An 18,555-nucleotide genomic window follows, 5' to 3' on the forward strand; every position below is an offset into this window, starting at 1 on the left:
TCTGTACCTAAATATACACAACGCGCTGCATTAGGCTGCACAAAACCTTCCATATATGCACATTCCCTGCAGGTTACGGGTGCAAATCTGCACTAATCTATCGAATCTGCGCTGCATGCAACAATCTGTAATGCTGAGGCCCAACGTCAAAGAGAATCAGGCCGCAGTGCCGATGACTCACCTTCACATATGGAACTCTGTATTTGTCTTCATGCACTGACAGATTGGTTTTTGTCACTGTGGAGAGTGGGGGGGGGTCAGACATCTTGTGGGTGCATGAATTATTAAACACAATTTAAATTGCACTGTTACCAGACCAATGTCCATTTGTTTTTAAATATGCTCGAAATTCATTTTCTTTGGATCCCCCCACCATGAGGATGATGGCTCTGCTACCAGTAGAACCGGAGCTATTCATGAACACCATTGCCTGCTTTTGAATAGCCAGTCAACTGTGATCGCATTTCTCCAGGTTGCAGCAGGGAAATTGTCCCGAATTATTACTTTTTTCATCATCCCAGTTCCTGCACTGTGACGGCGTCTCCATAGAGCGTTCTGTGCCCTGCCTCAAATTCATCTCACTTTTTTGTCACGAACGGTATTGTTAGTCTAAATGTTCCTCAACTGCTTCACTGCATACAAATAGACCGGTTTTATCGTTGCCGTGGCACCATTTAAAGATGTAATCATAGTGAACGCTGCCTTGACTTTCCATTATAGCTGTGGCTTATATTAAACTGTATCCTGGTGATATAACCACCAGCTGCAATGTAGAGGTTCTTCTTTATTCTTCTAATTGTATTCATCATTAACAGAAGCTGATTGTATAATATCTGGTGCTTAGGTTGCCAATGACTACTGTTTACTTTTTATAACTAATTTATTTCAGGCATCGTTGCTGATGTAATTAAAGTTAACTGCATTCTGAATTCCCTTTCAGTTGTCTTGCTGTTCTTTGTTTAAATCAATAGTTACTCTGTTCTGACCATGTTCTCTGGGCGGAAACAGCTAAAGACACCCCATGAGATTGTATTTACAGATCCAGATGAGGCTGCACATACGTACCATCTAGCAGGTCCCGGATTTTGTCCATGTAGATTTCAAAGTAGGAGACCTGCATGTTGACATAAAAAGGTGGGGATAAAGGAGAGAGGGAATGATGGGATGTAAAGGTTGTCGCTGATGCTGCGCTGTTTGGCGCAGGCTCATTTTTAATCATGCTTTATCCTCTACTAGAAGACTGGCAATAAAAAGAGAAATGTAAAAAATGCTGTGGGCTTATTCTTGTATATACATGGCCTTTTCAAGCTTTAGCTGGCCGTGATCGACACATTGGTGCAAGAATAAACCAGGGGCAGAGATAGCTTCAGTTTTTTAAACCATTTTTTAGCTTTTAGAGCTTCTATTGAGATGTAGTGACCCAAGACGCTTTGCTGCTGCCGTCAGCAGCCTCAGCAGGGATAACTTCTAACTTTTATTCTCCAAAATCAGAAGTTTGAAGAGCTATCCCCTCCCATCCGCCACACCTCCACTCTAAACTTTTGACTATTTGAACTGAATACAACCCTGTGCTCCAGCTGCAGCAAATGACAAATGAGGCAGTTGAGACCAACCTTTATGTGGAATTCTAGGTTCTCATCCATGGCAAATATGTGTTCAAAGATGTCTTCTGAGATCCGGGGGATGATTCCCATCCCTTGGGAATCGTGAAGGTTCCCCTAAGAGAACAAAGCGGAAAGAGGGGAAAGTAGCATAAATGCCTTAAGTATAGGAATACTGAAAAAGGAACGAGGCTGTTCCCCAAAGACGCTTCTAAAAGAGGCTTGTTCCTACAAAAGCCTTGTGAAGAAAGATGGCAATTAAAGGGAAGTCGGGAGCTGCTGTGACGATGTAACGCTAGTCTACTCTATATATATCTCTGTCTGCCACGCAATAAGTTGACCTTTTCAATCATATAGTATCAATGTACTATACCTCCATGGTATGTGTTTTTCCCGAGGCGGTCTGGCCATAAGCAAATATGGTCCCGTTGTATCCACCCAGTACATCTAAGGGCAAAAGAGGAAAATAGTTTAAAACTGGTAAATTGTTGACATCAAATGATGATGAAGAGCTGTCATTAGTCACTACAGAAGCCACTGAATCTTGTAATTTTGGCACCATCTTGCAATTTTGGCACCATATAACAAGGAAGTGAGGCGGATTCATGTCAAGGACCTGTCCCATCACAAGGGACAGGTCAGCGTTGGCCATTTTATGAAACCCAAACACAACTAAAAATGCAGGAATGTACACTAGCTTGGTAAGATGTTCTATAATATCTGCCTTGACTTCCATCAGAAAGAAAAGGAGGGGGCAGCGTGTATCCTGTCACCAGAGAGCTGGAAGTTCTATTTTCCTGTTTTTGGGGCAATCTCTGTCGTTCATCTTTATTAACAGCTCGACAGACCCACGTCTGAACAAAAAACAGTGACAGAGGAGAAACCGGGCCATGACAAACACTTTTGACCTTTAGTCAAACAGATCGATCAGGCAGGGCCCCCAAAGCCTGTATCCACCAAAAACACTGTGCACAGCTTAGAGAGCAACCTCTGCACAATAAATAACACCTACCCAGAGTCCTATACCCACTAGGAGTCACTCCAAAAAATATAAAGTGAGCATAAATACGATATTTCTCCAATTGATCTGCCAGGAGCGACCAGACGAGACCATAAAAGCATCATGGTGAAATGGACGGCCGACGTGGTTAGTGTTAAAAACACACAAGTACACATGCAGAGTGAAAGTCAGTATTGTAAATGAGGTGGAAAAATGACTAGAGACAGCAGAAACACCTCACTGAAAATTTCAGAGGAAAAGAACAAAGGTGTGAGACAAGGTCAAGAGCACAACACTGACAAGGGCTAAGAAAAACTCAGCAAAAGAAAAGGAGTGAACAGTCAGCGGGAAAGATTTCTCCCAGACACTTTCAAATCTCATGGTTCATCTCATTCCTTAACTTTGCTAAATCCCTTTGAAATTTCGCAAGCCCGCGATGCAGTTCATCCTTTCTTGCCATTTTCCTTCCTTTCAAACTACAGAGTAATCTTTTTCACCTTGAAAAACTCTTCAGGCTTCATATAAAACTAGTTCAATGGTAGTTCACATACACACTTTGTAGGTGGTACAAAAAAGCCTTAACAGGGGTGAGAAGGGATTAGAGATAAGGGGAGGAGCAAATGAAAAAGGAAGACTCGATTCTCAAGGCTATTTGTGCCGTTTGATGTGGATACACCAATTCTGACCATTGTAATCTGCAATTATGTGCTGAACCCGGGACCTTGGCCTTAGCTGGAGGTCATGCACAAAACTGCACAGCAGTACATGTCTCACAGCTCACAAATGTAAACTTTACAGGAAATATAAGGATAAGCAAGTGTTCCTAAGGGGTATATTTTCATATATCTTGTACACAAGCTAAATCTGTAACTCACCTCTGACAATCTGCTTAGCTGAAGTGTTGTAGACCTCTTCCTGGGTGGTGTTGGTGGGAAATACCCGGTCGAAAACGTATGGCTTCCCCTGCAAACAGCAAAGTAGACCTTTAAATGATACTTGGGTGTGCGTGAGTCTGAGTATGTGCTGGCTGTGTCACTATAAAGCGTCCCATTAATATTTTTTACACGCTGTGCGCATAATTTAGAGATCCTGTCACCATCTGTGACTGAAAAACAGTCCATATATCACAAAAGGAGCCACAGCTGTAATTTCTGAAAGGTGCGCATCACGAGTGGGACTCGAAATTCTGTGTGTTTTACAGACAATGGGAGATTTGAATGAGTGCAGTGCAGCATGAAGCATTCGGCAAAATTCCGGGTGACCTCGAGGACATGAAGTGAGATAAGCAGAGAGAGAGAGAAAGACAGAGACAGAGAGACAGAGAGGGTCTAGGGTGAAGCCATTAGAGGCTGCACTGGAGGAGTTGTAGCGTAAAGTGATGGAGTGGAGGATGGAAATAAAGCCGACGAGTAAAAATGCAGAGACTGCAAGAGGAAGTCAATGACCCAAAACCAGACAATGTATTTTAGACAGTAAAAAAGTTGACTGAATGGAATTTTTGTTCATTTTTTTTCTAGCAAATACAGGACTGGGCATCAATGAACACATCCCACAACCCATGCTGGTGCTGGTGTATGGATATTTGACACCCAGGCCGGCATTAACACTCGATTAACACACACCAGTGACATCTGATTTATTGCACATTCCCTCACAGCAGCATATTCAGTAACACAGTGAAGATGGTACCTAGCAACAGTTCCCACCCATAGCTCTGGTTACAATATGCAACAATAAGAAGATAAGCTCTCGATTATATAACACAGACAATTCACAAGCATGTTTAACCTGATCATTTTTAGCAGCACATTGATTTTAGTAACTCTGACTACATGAGAGGTGCACTATGTTTTCCATCCAGAGATTTGTGCCAGGAAGACATTCAAAGTTTGACTATGAGACATCCTTTAGAAAAAACATAAAAGAAAAGAGGAGTCTTCTTTCACTGATGTAATAGTGTCAAAATTCCAAACATTCTGGGAAAAAACAGATCAATTGTGCGTTTTTGTCACTTCAAGGCTGGACAACTGTAATTCACTGTTAATCAGTTGTCCAAACTGCTTCATTTGGGTAATCCTTAAAGTTTTTGCATTTTGCCCTTTGGCTTTCGATAAAGATCTATTCTATTCTAAAAAAAAGTAGAACAGGAGGCAGAGCATTCGCTTTCCCATCTCCTTTTCTGTGTAATCCCAGTTTGGATTCATCCATCATTTAAAGGCTAACCTAGAAACTCTCCCCTGTGATAACGCTTTCATGTAAAGCTGGCTCAGGTAACCATGAACCATGACTTAGTTGGGCTCTTATACATTTATGCTGTTGGCTGATTTCCCATGATGCACCAGGCACATATACTCCACTCTCCTGTCTGTCACCTTGCATGTAGTCACATGGTTCTAGTGTGCAGCGCGTCATTACCCCGGAGCTCCGTGATTTTGACCTGGTGGGGCTCTCTTCTATGATCCTGGCTTCACCAGCCTCCCCAACACTCATTATTTACAGCTACCATTTCTGACCTGCTGATTGTAGCTCATATAATTATACATCACATCAACAAACACAGATGTACCAACTGATGCAGAATCAGTTCTTTCTCTCTTCCCATAATAATAAATGGATGATCAGTGTAAACCCATTAAGCCTCTATAATCATTTCTTTGCTGGTTTAAACTAGTCTTTAATCCATTGTTAATCTTTCATCTATCCTGTGGTACTCTGTGTACCCTTGTTTAGATCAGGTTTATGTAACGCATGTATGGATTATTTGGTTGATTTGGATAGTGTTTTCTCCTCTCCTGTGCTGGGTTCTGCTCAAGGTTCTTTCCTATTAAAACAGAGCCTTTCCTTGCCACCACTACACACATTGAGGGCTCTGGGTCCTGTAAAGTGTCTCAATACAGTATTTTATTTCTGAAGCAATATGAACTGAACTGAGTTGAAATAAATTGAGCTGAATTAAATTTTCTGTGTTACAGAGCTGCTGTTGTTATCACTGTCGCCTCGTAGGAAGAAGGCTCCAGGTCCTCCTCATATGTGCTTGGGTTCTCTCCTGGTACTCCAGCTGCCTCTCACAGTCCAAAGACATGCATTTGGAGGATAAGTGAATTGACCGTAGTAGCAGTGCGAAGGGATGTAGGGGGTAGAAGATGGATGGATGATTTTTAAAGGGGCAGATCTGCGGTCACGGTGCAACAATCAGAATTTAAGTCTTGTTCTCAAAATTGTTTATAACCAGATATGGTGCTCAACTTGGGATCCTTATTCATTATTAACCTTAAAAAGGCTCTAAATGGCATTCTAGTCTGTAAAAAGGTATTTTTATCTTGTGGCCTCACAATAATGGTCTCTGAACTACTCTTAAAACCCACTTTCACTGCCAAAGTAAGAGCTTTACTGTTGTCCAGAGGGATGTATTGTCGGTTAAAGCACCAGCTTGTATATCCATACTAGTTTTTCACTCATTTCAAAACTGGGGGAAGCAAAGCTATTTAAGCATGTGCATAAGTGATGGAAATCAGAGCTGCAGTAAAAAGCTGCTACATGTGGTGGGTGAGTCGTCACAATATTTTACAGTGGTTCCAATGTTGCTGCCATTCACACTTCTAAGGCTTTACGGTCTTCTATAATCTGCCGCCAGGAAAATGACATTTAAGTCAGAACATTTGAAGTCATACATTGCAGGGGGATGGTCTAAACCATGATTATCTGTCTGCACCAGCAGCGTGAGATAAAATACACCCATAATCCCCTGCACCTCCAAGTATAACGTGCTCTCATCCCTTTAAATAATACATTCAACAACAACTTAAACACAAAACCCCTGTGCACATAAATACAGCATTAGCTGAATTATCAATCTCAATGCCTCATTTTCCTACATCGTCTTGCATCTTATCAAATTCTCTTTCTGTTTCCAAACACATTCATTATGTTGTCAAGGATTTCAAAGCGCATTTGGAAAATTTTGCTTTTACATATCTGTCAGAACACAACACTTTCCATCTGTGCCGAGCATTCACATCCGCCCCATTGTGCATATTTTGTAAAGAATCAGTAACAAAATGGTGATGAATAATGAAAGCCAGCATTTCGAGATGAGAAACCAAAGGGAACAAATTAAGTTTGGGGTTATTCATATGAGCCACGGCAATAATACCAGTATATTTTTTTAACATTCGAGGTGTTTAAAATCAATTTTCTATTATTTAGAGGACCCGATCAAGTCCAATGACCAAAATATTGCTACGGCAAACAGAAAAGACAAATGAAAACCGGTCAGTGCAGTCAGTGGAGAGACTTCGGGTGTTTTTCTCTGAGAGCTAAGCGCTTCTATTCTAACCTACTTTATAAAAGAGACCTACAAAGGCCTGATGCAATTTGTCATTTCCCAAGAGCTTTAGAAGGAAATCAGGCAGCATTAATGTAAGATGGCGAGTCAAAACCCACCTCCAAGGGGCTCACACTTCCAGCTTTACATAAGATAAGAGATCGAAAGTGGGGGATAGTTTGGAGATTTTGTATTTACTGTCCATTTATTCAGAATGGTTTAGTTGTAATTACAGGTACAAAAAAGCTCTTCCATCCGTTCTCATTATGGCCAATTCCAACAAGACATTTGCAACATTATAGCTTGTAGATCTGCGCATGCAAGGAGAAGAGGGTGAGCGTAATTATGATTTACTCATCAATGGGCTGAATAAAATGAATCAGTTATATTTGGTGGCTGAAAAATAAGCCCTTGCTAAACATTTGTTCTATTGGCTCCACTGTTAGTGCACTAATCCCCTGTGCTGTGTAAACATGATAATAGCATAAATGTTCTAAACAGCAATGCTGGTCCATTTCTCTGCCTAATCTTCCGGGGTTAGTCAATTTAGTTCAATAGATGCATGTAAAGTTGGGCACACCATTCCGGGGAATGCTGGGAGACCTGGGGCATAGTGGACCTACGTGTTTTAGACATGCAGTTATAAGAGATGCTGAGTAACAGACTGGCAAAAGAGAAAATTAAAAAGGTAACATAGGATGTATTGGAAGAATTATTTAATGCGTTAAAATTGCCTGATAAAGGGTGAGTGAATAACAACCTGTAATCAGCACAGAGAAAGGATGATAGTTGAAAAATGAAGTAATTTCGTCAACCATGAGCAATAAATAACAGACGGCAGAGAACAGAGGGAAAAGTGAGGACAAGAAAATGATATTGCGAGAATGCAAAACGGGGCGAGTAAGAGAGGTGAAGCAGCAGCTTTTGAATTCAGATGGAGGTCTTCCAACCGAGAACAGGACTCAAAGCCAAAAAGAGATGCTGCCTTAAAGTCCTACTTAACCTTTAAAAACGAGTGTAATGTTCACAAATGTACACACATAAGTTCAACATTAAAGCATCTTTATGTAATTCCGCAAACTTGCCTCTTCTATTATATTCTTTTCTATATATTTTGTGTGAAATAGGAAAATAGTGACCATTTCATCCTGACACGTGCCCTTATGAAATTTAAACCCTTTCCCCTTACCCTTTACTTTGCAGTGTCAGGTCACCCACAAACCTTCTCCCACTGTAATATCCTCAAAGTCACACAAAGCTCATACCTGCTGCTATATCTGCTCCTGAAATAAAACCTATCAGGCACCATTATCTCAGCGTCCATCGAGGTTCCATATACCTAACTCTGCTCGCCGTCTTTCTGGCATGCGCCGGTACGCAATTAGAGAGGTTTCATTCCTTTCACAGCCTTCCTCTCCATCCAGCTCCATATCACATCATCTCACCCACTAGCAAGGAGATATATAGCCAAACATTTTATAAAGCAGAGCTGGACAAGATGATAAGATCCTCCACGTGTTCTTCCTCCTCCTACGTGTTTGGTGGGGGGGCTGACTGGCAGGCGGCTGCTCATTTTCTGCTCCACAGCTCCTCTGCAGTGGCGTTGATGTGAGAGGCGGTACAGATTGACGGCAGAGGTGGGAAAGAAGAAGAGGGCCGTGTTTTCTTTCTAATCAAACATTGCGTGGGAGTGTCATTGCCAGCCTCTATATTTCAAAATAAATCTCCTCCTTGCACACAAGAAGAAGCAGTTCATGCTGATGATGCCGCCGTTGTCAAGCTAAGATAATGACGCCATTAGTGATTGTTATCAAGAACAGAGAAGCCCAAACAGCAAAACCTCCAGTCACACAAAATTTGTCCTGACTGCCTTCGGGACAAATCGTCTCGGCGACAACTGAGCGCTGAGATCCCAGGGAGGGGGTGGCAGTATTTCTGAGTTGTGTTGCAGCTATTTTCCACATACTGTATTACAGCATTCCCTGGAATGTGTGTTACTTCTCTACTCACAAATATTTAAGCCAGAACATTAGAGCGTTAACACTCATTACTGCACTCCGCAATTACATCCGTCTCCCTCAGTCGAGTAGTTTTTCCTTCAAAGATTCACAGATAGATTTGAAGCAATTAGTCTTCCATCGAAGGGGAACGTCGTGCATAATTTACCGAGAGGAGCAGGAGAGCGAGGAGCAGGAAAACAGAAGGAAGGGGGCGATTCAGGCTTCAGACTGGAAAAGAAGAGCAACATCAAACCTTCGATGGAAATTAGTGGAGCGATAGAAAAAAGGAGCTCCTTCTGACTCTATTTGATGAAGCTGAGATAGAGAATGACTGCCTGAGAGATTCACCACAAAAGGATGGAGGCAGCAGGCAGGAAATCACAGCAAATCTCGCTCCACTCAAGAGCGAGAAACTTGGAACCTCTGGAAGTGAGCAGAGGGCACCTGTTGCCTTTAATAAAATCAAAATAGTTTTTTGAATCTGATGTATTCATTTATAGTCTTGTATGTATATGGTGAACTGAAAAACAGTATTCAGATTTTCATCTCTGTGTTTAAACTCCCTCAAACCAACAGGGACTTCACTTCTGCTGCTGCAGCCTTGTTTGCGTTCACAGACTGGCTCTCTCCACCATTTGGTGCTGAGTCGTTGGTGCACAGTGGGGTTTTCTTTTGTTTTTTGAGACTTATTAATGAGAGAAAGAAAAACTGTCTGCTGTTGTGGCCAGCAATGTTCTCAGAAGTTTTAAAATAAAGCACGGTTTTGGCTGTAGGGCTGAATGGTGAGCTCCGGGAGTAGGAGAAGATTAAGCTCATGGGGGATTAAAGGGTTCAACATTTGGGGAAATTCTATTATTCCATTCTCAGGAAAATTTAAGAAAAGACTCAGAGTATCCCTGCAGCTCTTCAATAACCCAGCCGCAGTAGAATTTACTCATTAACCTGTAATGTTTAAGTGCTTACAAAATCTAATGGAAGGGGCAGGTTACACAAAAACTGGCAAAATTGCGTTTCTGCAACGTGACTCAAGACACTTTGCAATTTAGCCTCATTTGCAACGCTGGCGCCAAGCCAAAATGTTCTCTCTTTTTTTGCAAAGTTCATTATTTCGTTTGAAAATAATTACACGGCAAGCCACTATTGTAAACTAAAAGGTCCAATATATTACCTGAGCATTCATGGCTGCGGCCTAAGTTTTTGCCTTTAACAAAAATATTAAACATGCTGTGTCGAGTGTCAAATGATGTAGCCTTTGGCAGCAAACCCACATGAGCTGACTTGGGGACCATGAATACTTTCATCTGCAGGAGATGAAGAACCCAACGGTGATGCGAGGCAACAGGGCTGCATTAAAACGTTGGGAATCGCCCGGATTCACAAAATGTATCAATAAATGCTATTTGGTGCTTTTTGTCTGTTTATTGTTGACTGGACAGCCAATTTAGATGAGTTGGGGCATTACAAATCTAGCAAGTGATCCACATGTGATGTGCAACCACCAGATTAGCTTGAAAATATGATGAGGATTTGGGATATTAAAGTGGATTACACATTATAAAAGAGGCTTTCAACAGAAATGTTTGAGCATTGTTGCAGGGAAAGCGGTCAAATATTAATAATGATGTTAGAGTATTTTATAAACAACTTGTGTCTGCAGGGACATAAGCGTTCTCTTTATTCTGTGTTCAAAACAAGCTTCTGCGGAGGAGATACATTTCAGGCAGGGAAGCACGGCAGACTCCGCTGCACAGACGGGGAGGAATAGAGATGGAAACATGGGGAAGGAGAGGAAAACACTTGTCAGCGATGACAAAGACGGCTTGTCACCTAAGTGACACTTGGACTGTTCCAGTGCCGGCCGGCAATGTCACATTATATCCAGGCTCCCTCCTTCACTCGCTTTCAAGTTGTCAGTGTTGCAGATTCATAGTAACACTATATCAAACTGTGATCAACATGGAGAGTTTAGTTGTCCAACATGAAATGTGTTCAGCAACCTGAGGCTAGAGCAGAGAGCTGGAGTTCTGGTTTCGACGATGCCTAAGAGCCCAGCTTGGGCGTGGAGGACAGAGAGTCCTTAGTCTCAAGGGGAATATTTTATTTCAAAGGAAATATCTCAGGTATTAAGTACAGGAAGCCATTACCCACAACCACTTGCATTTAAAGCAATCTGCTTAAGGTAAATCCAGCCAAATTTAATTCTCAGAGGACCCTGACAGCAGCTCTGTGCCAAACATCCTCAGTATTTGATGAAAAGGAAAGCTCTTCTCTTTTTCAGGTGACATGTTTACCTTAAGAAAAAGAAAAATAGCCCCATTCAGATTATTCCGTTCATCTAAAGGTGCATAATCCAAGCTACAGTGAGTGCACTATGTGGCGTTATGATCTCTATGAATTTATATAAGAGTAAATGGAGAAAGTCAAAGCATGGTTACAAGAATATGTCACTCAAATGTGCTTGAATCCTTCTGCTTTTATGTGGGAAGACGCTTCCTTGGCAACATATTCAAATTCAAGTATGAATTTCAAAAGAGACTTAATCGGGACATAATCGCAAATGTCACAAGGTGAGAAGGAGAGCTGTACCATTATAGGATAAAGCAGAGGATAAGAGGATATATGCTGTCCTGGTCATATCTTCAAGTGACCCCCCCCCCCCCCCCCCCCCCCCAGCTGCTCCCTTAGGTGCCTAACTGACAGAGAAAGCTCTTACATGCCAGGGAGATGCAGCCTATCAGTCCTGTTATTAACTGCATGGGCCAGATAATCAATAATAAATTAGAAATAAGAACAGAACAGAATGGCAGATGCCATAAAAATCTAAAGACTAAATGGATGCTCCTTGATGAACTATGAACCCTTAAATGTAAAGGGAAACTCTAGGAAAAGCAAGCAGGGAGAAATTATTCATTTATTTTTGGGTTAAAATCCAGTTGAAAGTGGTTTTCTCTTGTGCATGAAATGACCTGTGTGAAAACAAGAAAATTGTGTTAAAAAAAACAAACATCAAATGTCAGTAACATTGTTGAGGATAAAGTGCTCTATAAATTCTGGGATGGGAGCAGTCCCTGTCTGCGCAAAGATAAAATGAAACCATTTGCAGAGATTTTATTCATGAAATGCTCTAAAAAGCCAATAAAAACGATTAATTTGACCAACAACCAAAATAGTGCTGTACATTTAAAAACACTGATCCTCTAAGACGGGAAAAAAACAGTGACCTAGAGGTGGATGTCAATTTCCTCGAGTGTCAGATCAATAAACTAAATTGTAACTAATTCATGGGAATAGAAGAAGGGCAGGAAAGCTTGGGTCTCTTTGGGACTTCCAAGCTGTCTTATTACCATTCTAAATTAGCAGGAGTTGCTCAGGGGTCCTGGCATGTGCGCGCACGTGTGTGAACATGCACGTTTAGTCACGATGCACTACCCGCAGACGCCAAGGGCAGACATGGGGGACCAGGCGGCATCATAGGCAGAGCTGTGGCTAATGAAGAGAAGATGCTTCATTAACACTCCCCGGAGCCAAAATGCACGGCAGACACAGCCCATTGCTGTCGGAATGGAAACAACGTGGACGGGCAAAAATGTTGACAGTTTGGCACATGCTTATCTAACCCTGGCGCGCGTGCATGCCGCATAAAAATAAAGACGAGCAGAAGGAACTGGCAGGAAAAGCTGCCGAGTGTGACTGCTGCTGCGAATGGGGTCAGTGTAATGTTAATATTAGGGGAAACAGGAGTTATATAACAGGTTAGACGGTTTGGATTCCTGCTGACAAGAAACCCACCCCCCCACACGCGTGCAAGCACACACACACAGACTACCACCATCAGCAGAACCTACTAGGAGCCATTAATTAAGGTGATGAGTTGACAGATTAAACTGAGCCATTCATCACATCATCCTGAAATTTACAGCTGAGTCATGAGAAAACAAGTAGCAGAATAATTACTGCTACAAAAATATGACATGAAGAAATGCACCGGGGGAGGGGGGTGGGGGTGGGGGCACGGAATGGAAAAAAATCAAAATAGACAGACAGGGACAGAAGGAGGAGCAGATGAGGCCTCAGCCGAGTGCATACAGTTGCTTCTTGAGTCTAACGGTGCAGATCTTGACCCTACACAGCAATCCCATTATGCTGCCTAATTGGATAGGGTGTGCACGCTGCAGTGATAGAATTAAAGCCAGCATCCCCCCAACCAGAGATGAAGGGATCCCTGCGGACCACAAAGTAGCATCCTTGAGAATGGACCTAGTGGTTCCTGTGCAACTATAAATAGAAAAAGGAGAAAAATTTTCATCCGTGGCAATTTACCCACCCTTAGATATTTTATATGCCTCTGCACCTTGGCAACGAATGAAGTGAATGAAGAGAAAGTGCCCTCCAATGAGCACAGCCGCAACTGCTGTGAATTTTTAATGACATTATCGTTCGTATTTTCTGCCAGAGCAGCACATCACGTGATTGTATTTTAAGTCTCAGCAACAAAAAAAAGAAAAAGATGAAGCGGAGCAATGCTGAAAAGTATGGCCTTTGGCATGACATATTGAACCTTTTGACAGGATTGTTTTAATCCTTTATTATTCCTGGAAATAAGACGCATCAACCTGTGAAAACAGCAGCCTGTGTTTCTCCAGGGGCTTTGTAGGCATACAGGAAAAAGGAAATCCATACGATAACAAATGGTGTGCAAAAAATGAGAAATTGAGAATCAATAACTCTTCATACACAAGTATCAATTAGGCTGCGGGCAGACAGCCTGTAACACGTGTGCCCTGCGAGCCGATGATTGTAGCTTAAAGCACATAAAGTCTTACAGCTTCACGCAACCCCCGACAGGTCAGGGGTCAGGGCGGCCAAAAAGAACCACTCGTCATACATCCGCCGAAAGACGTACTCACACCTCCAGTTTGAGCCTGACAGCATAATGACCAACACAAACGAGAGACCTTCCTCTTCCTTGTATGTGAGTCTCACTCCACCGGTCCGGTCCTGCTCTCGTTGGTCAGGTCCCTCACCCAAACCCCGCTGCCGCTGGAACGACGCACACGTGCGTGGTGATATCTGGCGCACATCGCCTGCAGCAGGAAATAGAAAATTCCATATCCTGCTGCCCCTGCAGTGGCAATGATTATTTATTTATGCATGGAACTGCGTCCAAAGTCCGATTTCTTTTATGATTATAACTCCTGCCGCAGGTATTAGAGAAGCAATCTGTCCCCTGTGACATTACATTATTTTAAAGTGTCACACTACAGAGTGTTGAGATGACAGGTGGGCGTTCATGCATTTGACATGAACACAATAGTAATATGTATGTGGGCGGTTATATCTAAATGCATATATAAAGTCTGTAGAGAGAGGTGAAGGAGCCCATCCACATGTGAGGTTTCTTCAGATTGCTCTTATTTCTCAGCGCTACAGAGGCCGTTCACAGCAGTTATTATCTGTAGTATCTATAGTCATTATCTGTCAAAAAAAGGTCTGTATATCCTCCAAAGAGGTATGTATTCCCTGTTCATTTTAAGATATTTTTCTTTTATGATCCAGCCTCTCAGGGACAATTGACTGGCTTTTTTTTCTTATCCTCGCCACTTCATGCTGCTGATGAGACATGGAAGGCTTTTCTTGAGTGTAAAAGGCTCTCATTAACTCACTGTGGAGTACCTGTCTAGCACTAAATAGGAGGCAGGCATATGCTGTGTCTGTCCACACTGGCGCTTTTAGCAGCTAAAAGGCCGCATGGGTCCCTCAGGACCGATGGGGGACCAAAACAGCTGCTTGTTGCAATAATAATAGGATTGGGTCAGAATCTACGAGTACTCTAACAGCAGAAACCACTGCCTTTTCTGTCAACACTGCAATTGATATATTTTTAAAAAAAATAGTAATACCCATGCATTAGCTGTATCTTTCGCTGTATCTGCTGGGAGCTGTTTACATTTCCCACAAATAAACTAAGCAAAATGAATTTGGAAGCAGCATTTCAGACCTGAGGGGAAGGAGATCAATGAAGAGGTCTCACAAAGCAAATTGCAGTTCCAGCATCTCAAGTTTCACTGGAGCTGCCTTTGACTGTGACCATGAATCTTCATGTTTGGAGTCTGCCTGGAAAACACTCAAACAGGCGTCGGCTCAAAGCCACGGTGCTAATCTTTAATCGCTCCTAACCGCTGGTGAGATTCCGCCTGCACGGTCAATCGCTGACTTAAACCGCGGCCCCTGTCAATCAACTTCTGGGTGGAGCAGATAACTGCGGGACCGTCGGCGCTGCCAATATGTCAACATATTTTATCAACAGAGGCCCCGCAGGCTGCCCTGCTCGCCTGTCTGACTGATGTTTAAAATCGATTAAATCTAATGGCCGAACAATTTCAATTCGCACATCCAGAAAGGAACGCAACAGGCTCCGAATTTACACTCCCAACAGGCCTGCGCACTTTGAATAAAACCTCTCTTACTTCACAAAAACGAAAACTGCGCACTTGCTTTTGTGATTACAGTCGTCTGAACGGATGGAACCTGAGAAATAGTCATGGAAAGAAATAATGAATATTCATAGGGATGAGGATTGTTCTCACATATCAGGTTGGAAGGTTCCTGCTCTCAAGTGTAGGAAGCAGAGAGCATATGTTATCTTCCCCCTTCGACAGATTATGCTGTTACTGATTATTTTGATAATTCAATGAGGCTCGCTTTGCCTCAGCCTGACACAATAAATAACCCAAACAGGACATAAAATACATTATTTAGGAGCGTGAGTCAAAAACAGCATCTTCATGCTGTGGTGGTGGGTGAATTCTTCATTCCGCTGCTGCCTGCTGGAAGACATTACAAGAGTTGCTAGAGAAGGTTTCCAGGCGGCAGTGATAGCGTGGCTTTTCCCACAAACACTGTCAAAACAATAATCAGTGTTTAATCTGCTTATGGAGGATGTGCTGCTGATACGGGCAGGATTTACAAGGCGGTTGTGCAATCCTACACCCAATAATGCCGCCTCACATTCCTGTGTGTCTGTGTGCTGGCGTGTGTGTCATCCACATGGTCTTAACAAACACAATCACATTTAGAGCTCTGCAATCTCCTACAGTAAACCAGAGGAACGCTCCATAACTCGCTTCATTCTCATTGCATCGCCTGAAACATTGGTGGTAATTATCAGGAGCCCCTATAGCCACTCCTAAAATCCATCTGGTGTGCAACAAAAGCTAAAAGGGACTGCAAATTTTCAGCAGTTAATGGATCAACAGTGCATTTGATGCTGGCTGCAGGAAGAAAAAAAAGAATTATTATGAAGAAGCACACTAAACCCAGCCAACCAACAGAAAAAAATCCAAAAGGAGGGGTCAGTATGCAAAATCTCTTTTTCACATTTTCCATCCCAATATTGTCTCCTTCATCACAGGGTTGGAACATGAAGGGCTGCATTTCAAATCAAAAGCAATGATTCTGCCAATATTGGTTGATGGTCCATTGATTTGATTTTATGGTCTATTTCCTCTTAAATGACATCAAGCTCTGCTGCTGCTTCTTCCTGACAGTAAAAACCTAAATGATTCAAGCTGCTGTTGAGATTATCGCCGACATTCGGGATCAGATTGGTCAGATCTGATTAATTGGAGCCCAGAATCTGGAGCCTCCCGGGCTTCACGTGTGCGAGGAAGAGTGCAACAGCAGCTCTGCTTCGATCTATAGGGGTGAAAAGATCCAGCTAGTTAGAAATAACTCACCGCGAAGATGACAGTGTCCTCTCTCTGGAATATTGGCAGAAACTTGTCTCCGCGGCTAATTTCATGCTTGTTCAGTGGCCGAAATCGACAGAACACCTTGATATTGCATTCCGCGTTAGCATCAGCCATGCTGGGAAACAAATTGTGGACGTGCTTTCAAAGGGCTGGAGCTTTCTTTATCTGTGACTGTCAAAAAATAAATTCCCCTTCGCGTAAAGCACCTGAACGCGGGCTGGAACCATCACACGCGGAGCGATGCTGACGGTGGAGGAATCAATGGACAGACTGCCATCAAATAAATGAAAGAGATGGGAAGGGAAAGGAAAGGAGGAGAAAGAGAGAGGTAGTGCAAACTCGGGTGCAGTTGGTCTGCAGGTCCAAGAAGAGACGGAGAGTTGTGAATGGAGAGTGTAATCCAGAGTGGTCCAGCCGGGAAGACTGTCTAGAGAAGCTGCAGGTCCCTCAGCAGCATGCTTCGCATCTCTCTCTCTCTCTCTCTCTCTCTGGAGGCGGGGCGTGCTCGACCTCGTTGCTCCCATCAGCACCGCCGGGCACTGGGACCGAGATAGAGCCGCGACTCCACATCCATGCGACTGCACTGCACTGGGTGACCAGGGAAAAGTTCCCATCGGTGCTGTTTATCTCACACTCAAAGTGGCATTTTGTGTGACTTGTTTTGGTTTTGCGTTTTCTAATGTCCACCTGATTTATAACAATGTAATCATGTCATCCAAACAATCACGTGAACACCAAAGCGCAGTCATTTGTGCCATGGCATCAATGTTCTGGAGTGAGTACTCCATATAGATCAAGATATTGACCAAGAGAGATCAGCGAGATGACCAATTGACGTTGAAATGAAATCCTGCCTTTAATTGCCCCCCAGGAGTATTTTTATTAAGACCTGCCTGACATAAAATAACTTTATTTATACAGCATCGACTGCAATAGAAATCACCTAAAAGTGCTCTAGAGGAAGCCACCAAGCAACAGGGGCACAAAAATAATCATTTAAAAAAAAATAAAACCTCCAGGAAGAAACTGAGCAGGACCAAGCTCACACTGAAGGACCCTCCCGATGATGGCCAGTCAGGCGGAGCAAGAGGTCAATCTAAGGTCGTCAGTGGGGTTCAGAGGCCAGTACAGAGTGTGGCTGAGAGAGAGAAAGAACAAGAGAAGCACAAACTCAGAGTAAAAAGTGGCGTTAACAACATCAGACATCAGAAATGCTGACTGAAACATATCAAACAGTTTCTCTCCAGGCGATCATGTTATTGCATCACCGCCAGTGTCTCAAGAATATTAGAGATAAAGGAGAGGATGGAAGAGAGGCGTAGAAGTTGCTAATGTGTCTGGATCGAGTAGTATGGTCACATTAATATAGGTTAACCTTGAAATCCAGGGCTTTCCAGTCTGTTGCAGGGGTACATACGTTCGCAGTTCTGAAAGGAAGCCTTACCCTTTCAGAGAGCCATTATATGAGGGAACAGACTGTCCTTTTCAGGCTAGATGTAGCCTTGTATTTTGGAAGAATACCACTTTCTTTCCAACCTTCAAGGTCCTGATTTGTGAATGCATGATAAAAGATACCTAGAACTCTAAAACAGTGCTGCTCCTTCTCCCCTCAACAATGCATTCAATCTATTTTCCATCCAGTCATCTATTAACCACTTTTTCCCTAATTCTAATTATTTTGCTGGATATTTTATTTCTAGATTTCAAAAAAGTGGTCAATCAATTGTTTGATTTTGCTGGATCTGCTTGTTTACTGCTATTTTATGTAAGCTTATTACAACAAGTCTTGGATTTAATAAAAATGTTTCAGCAAAGATCCCAATTAATACTTTACTTATTTGACGAGCTTTTGCAAGTGAAGGGAGCGGTGCAATTATGA

The 18,555-nt window shown here is 42.6% G+C and overlaps 1 protein-coding gene and 1 long non-coding RNA gene across 4 annotated transcripts in view; both read right to left on the reverse strand.

The window, feature by feature from the left end:
* The window catches only part of kif5ab (kinesin family member 5A, b), a 41,000-nt gene extending 23,854 nt beyond the window's left edge, over window positions 1–17,146 (reverse strand). The window contains exons 1-6 of one of the 2 annotated variants that reach the window (XM_057029441.1): window positions 16,662–17,146; window positions 3,477–3,564; window positions 1,975–2,048; window positions 1,614–1,718; window positions 1,066–1,114; window positions 182–237 (exon numbers count right to left, since the gene is read on the reverse strand). In XM_057029441.1, the coding sequence (XP_056885421.1) occupies window positions 182–237; window positions 1,066–1,114; window positions 1,614–1,718; window positions 1,975–2,048; window positions 3,477–3,564; window positions 16,662–16,790 (501 nt within the window). In that variant the 5' untranslated portion in view covers window positions 16,791–17,146. Of the gene's footprint in view, window positions 1–181; window positions 238–1,065; window positions 1,115–1,613; window positions 1,719–1,974; window positions 2,049–3,476; window positions 3,565–8,190; window positions 8,266–16,661 lie in introns of those variants that run through there. The other variant, XM_057029442.1, reaches the window with a different exon arrangement.
* On the reverse strand, window positions 10,300–16,634 carry LOC130523856 (uncharacterized). 2 transcript variants are annotated; one of them, XR_008950026.1, is made up of 4 exons: window positions 14,924–16,634; window positions 13,833–14,047; window positions 12,270–12,411; window positions 10,300–11,891 (listed from the first exon to the last, which is right to left on the reverse strand). It is a non-coding gene; the product is annotated as an uncharacterized LOC130523856 (long non-coding RNA). The 2 variants fall into 2 exon arrangements; XR_008950027.1 differs by lacking the exon at window positions 12,270–12,411 and having other exon boundaries at window positions 14,924–16,631.
* Window positions 17,147–18,555: the final 1,409 nt, after the last annotated feature.

The sequence above is a fragment of the Takifugu flavidus genome, chromosome 4 (assembly GCF_003711565.1).
Source record: "Takifugu flavidus isolate HTHZ2018 chromosome 4, ASM371156v2, whole genome shotgun sequence".
Classification (NCBI taxonomy): domain Eukaryota; kingdom Metazoa; phylum Chordata; class Actinopteri; order Tetraodontiformes; family Tetraodontidae; genus Takifugu; species Takifugu flavidus.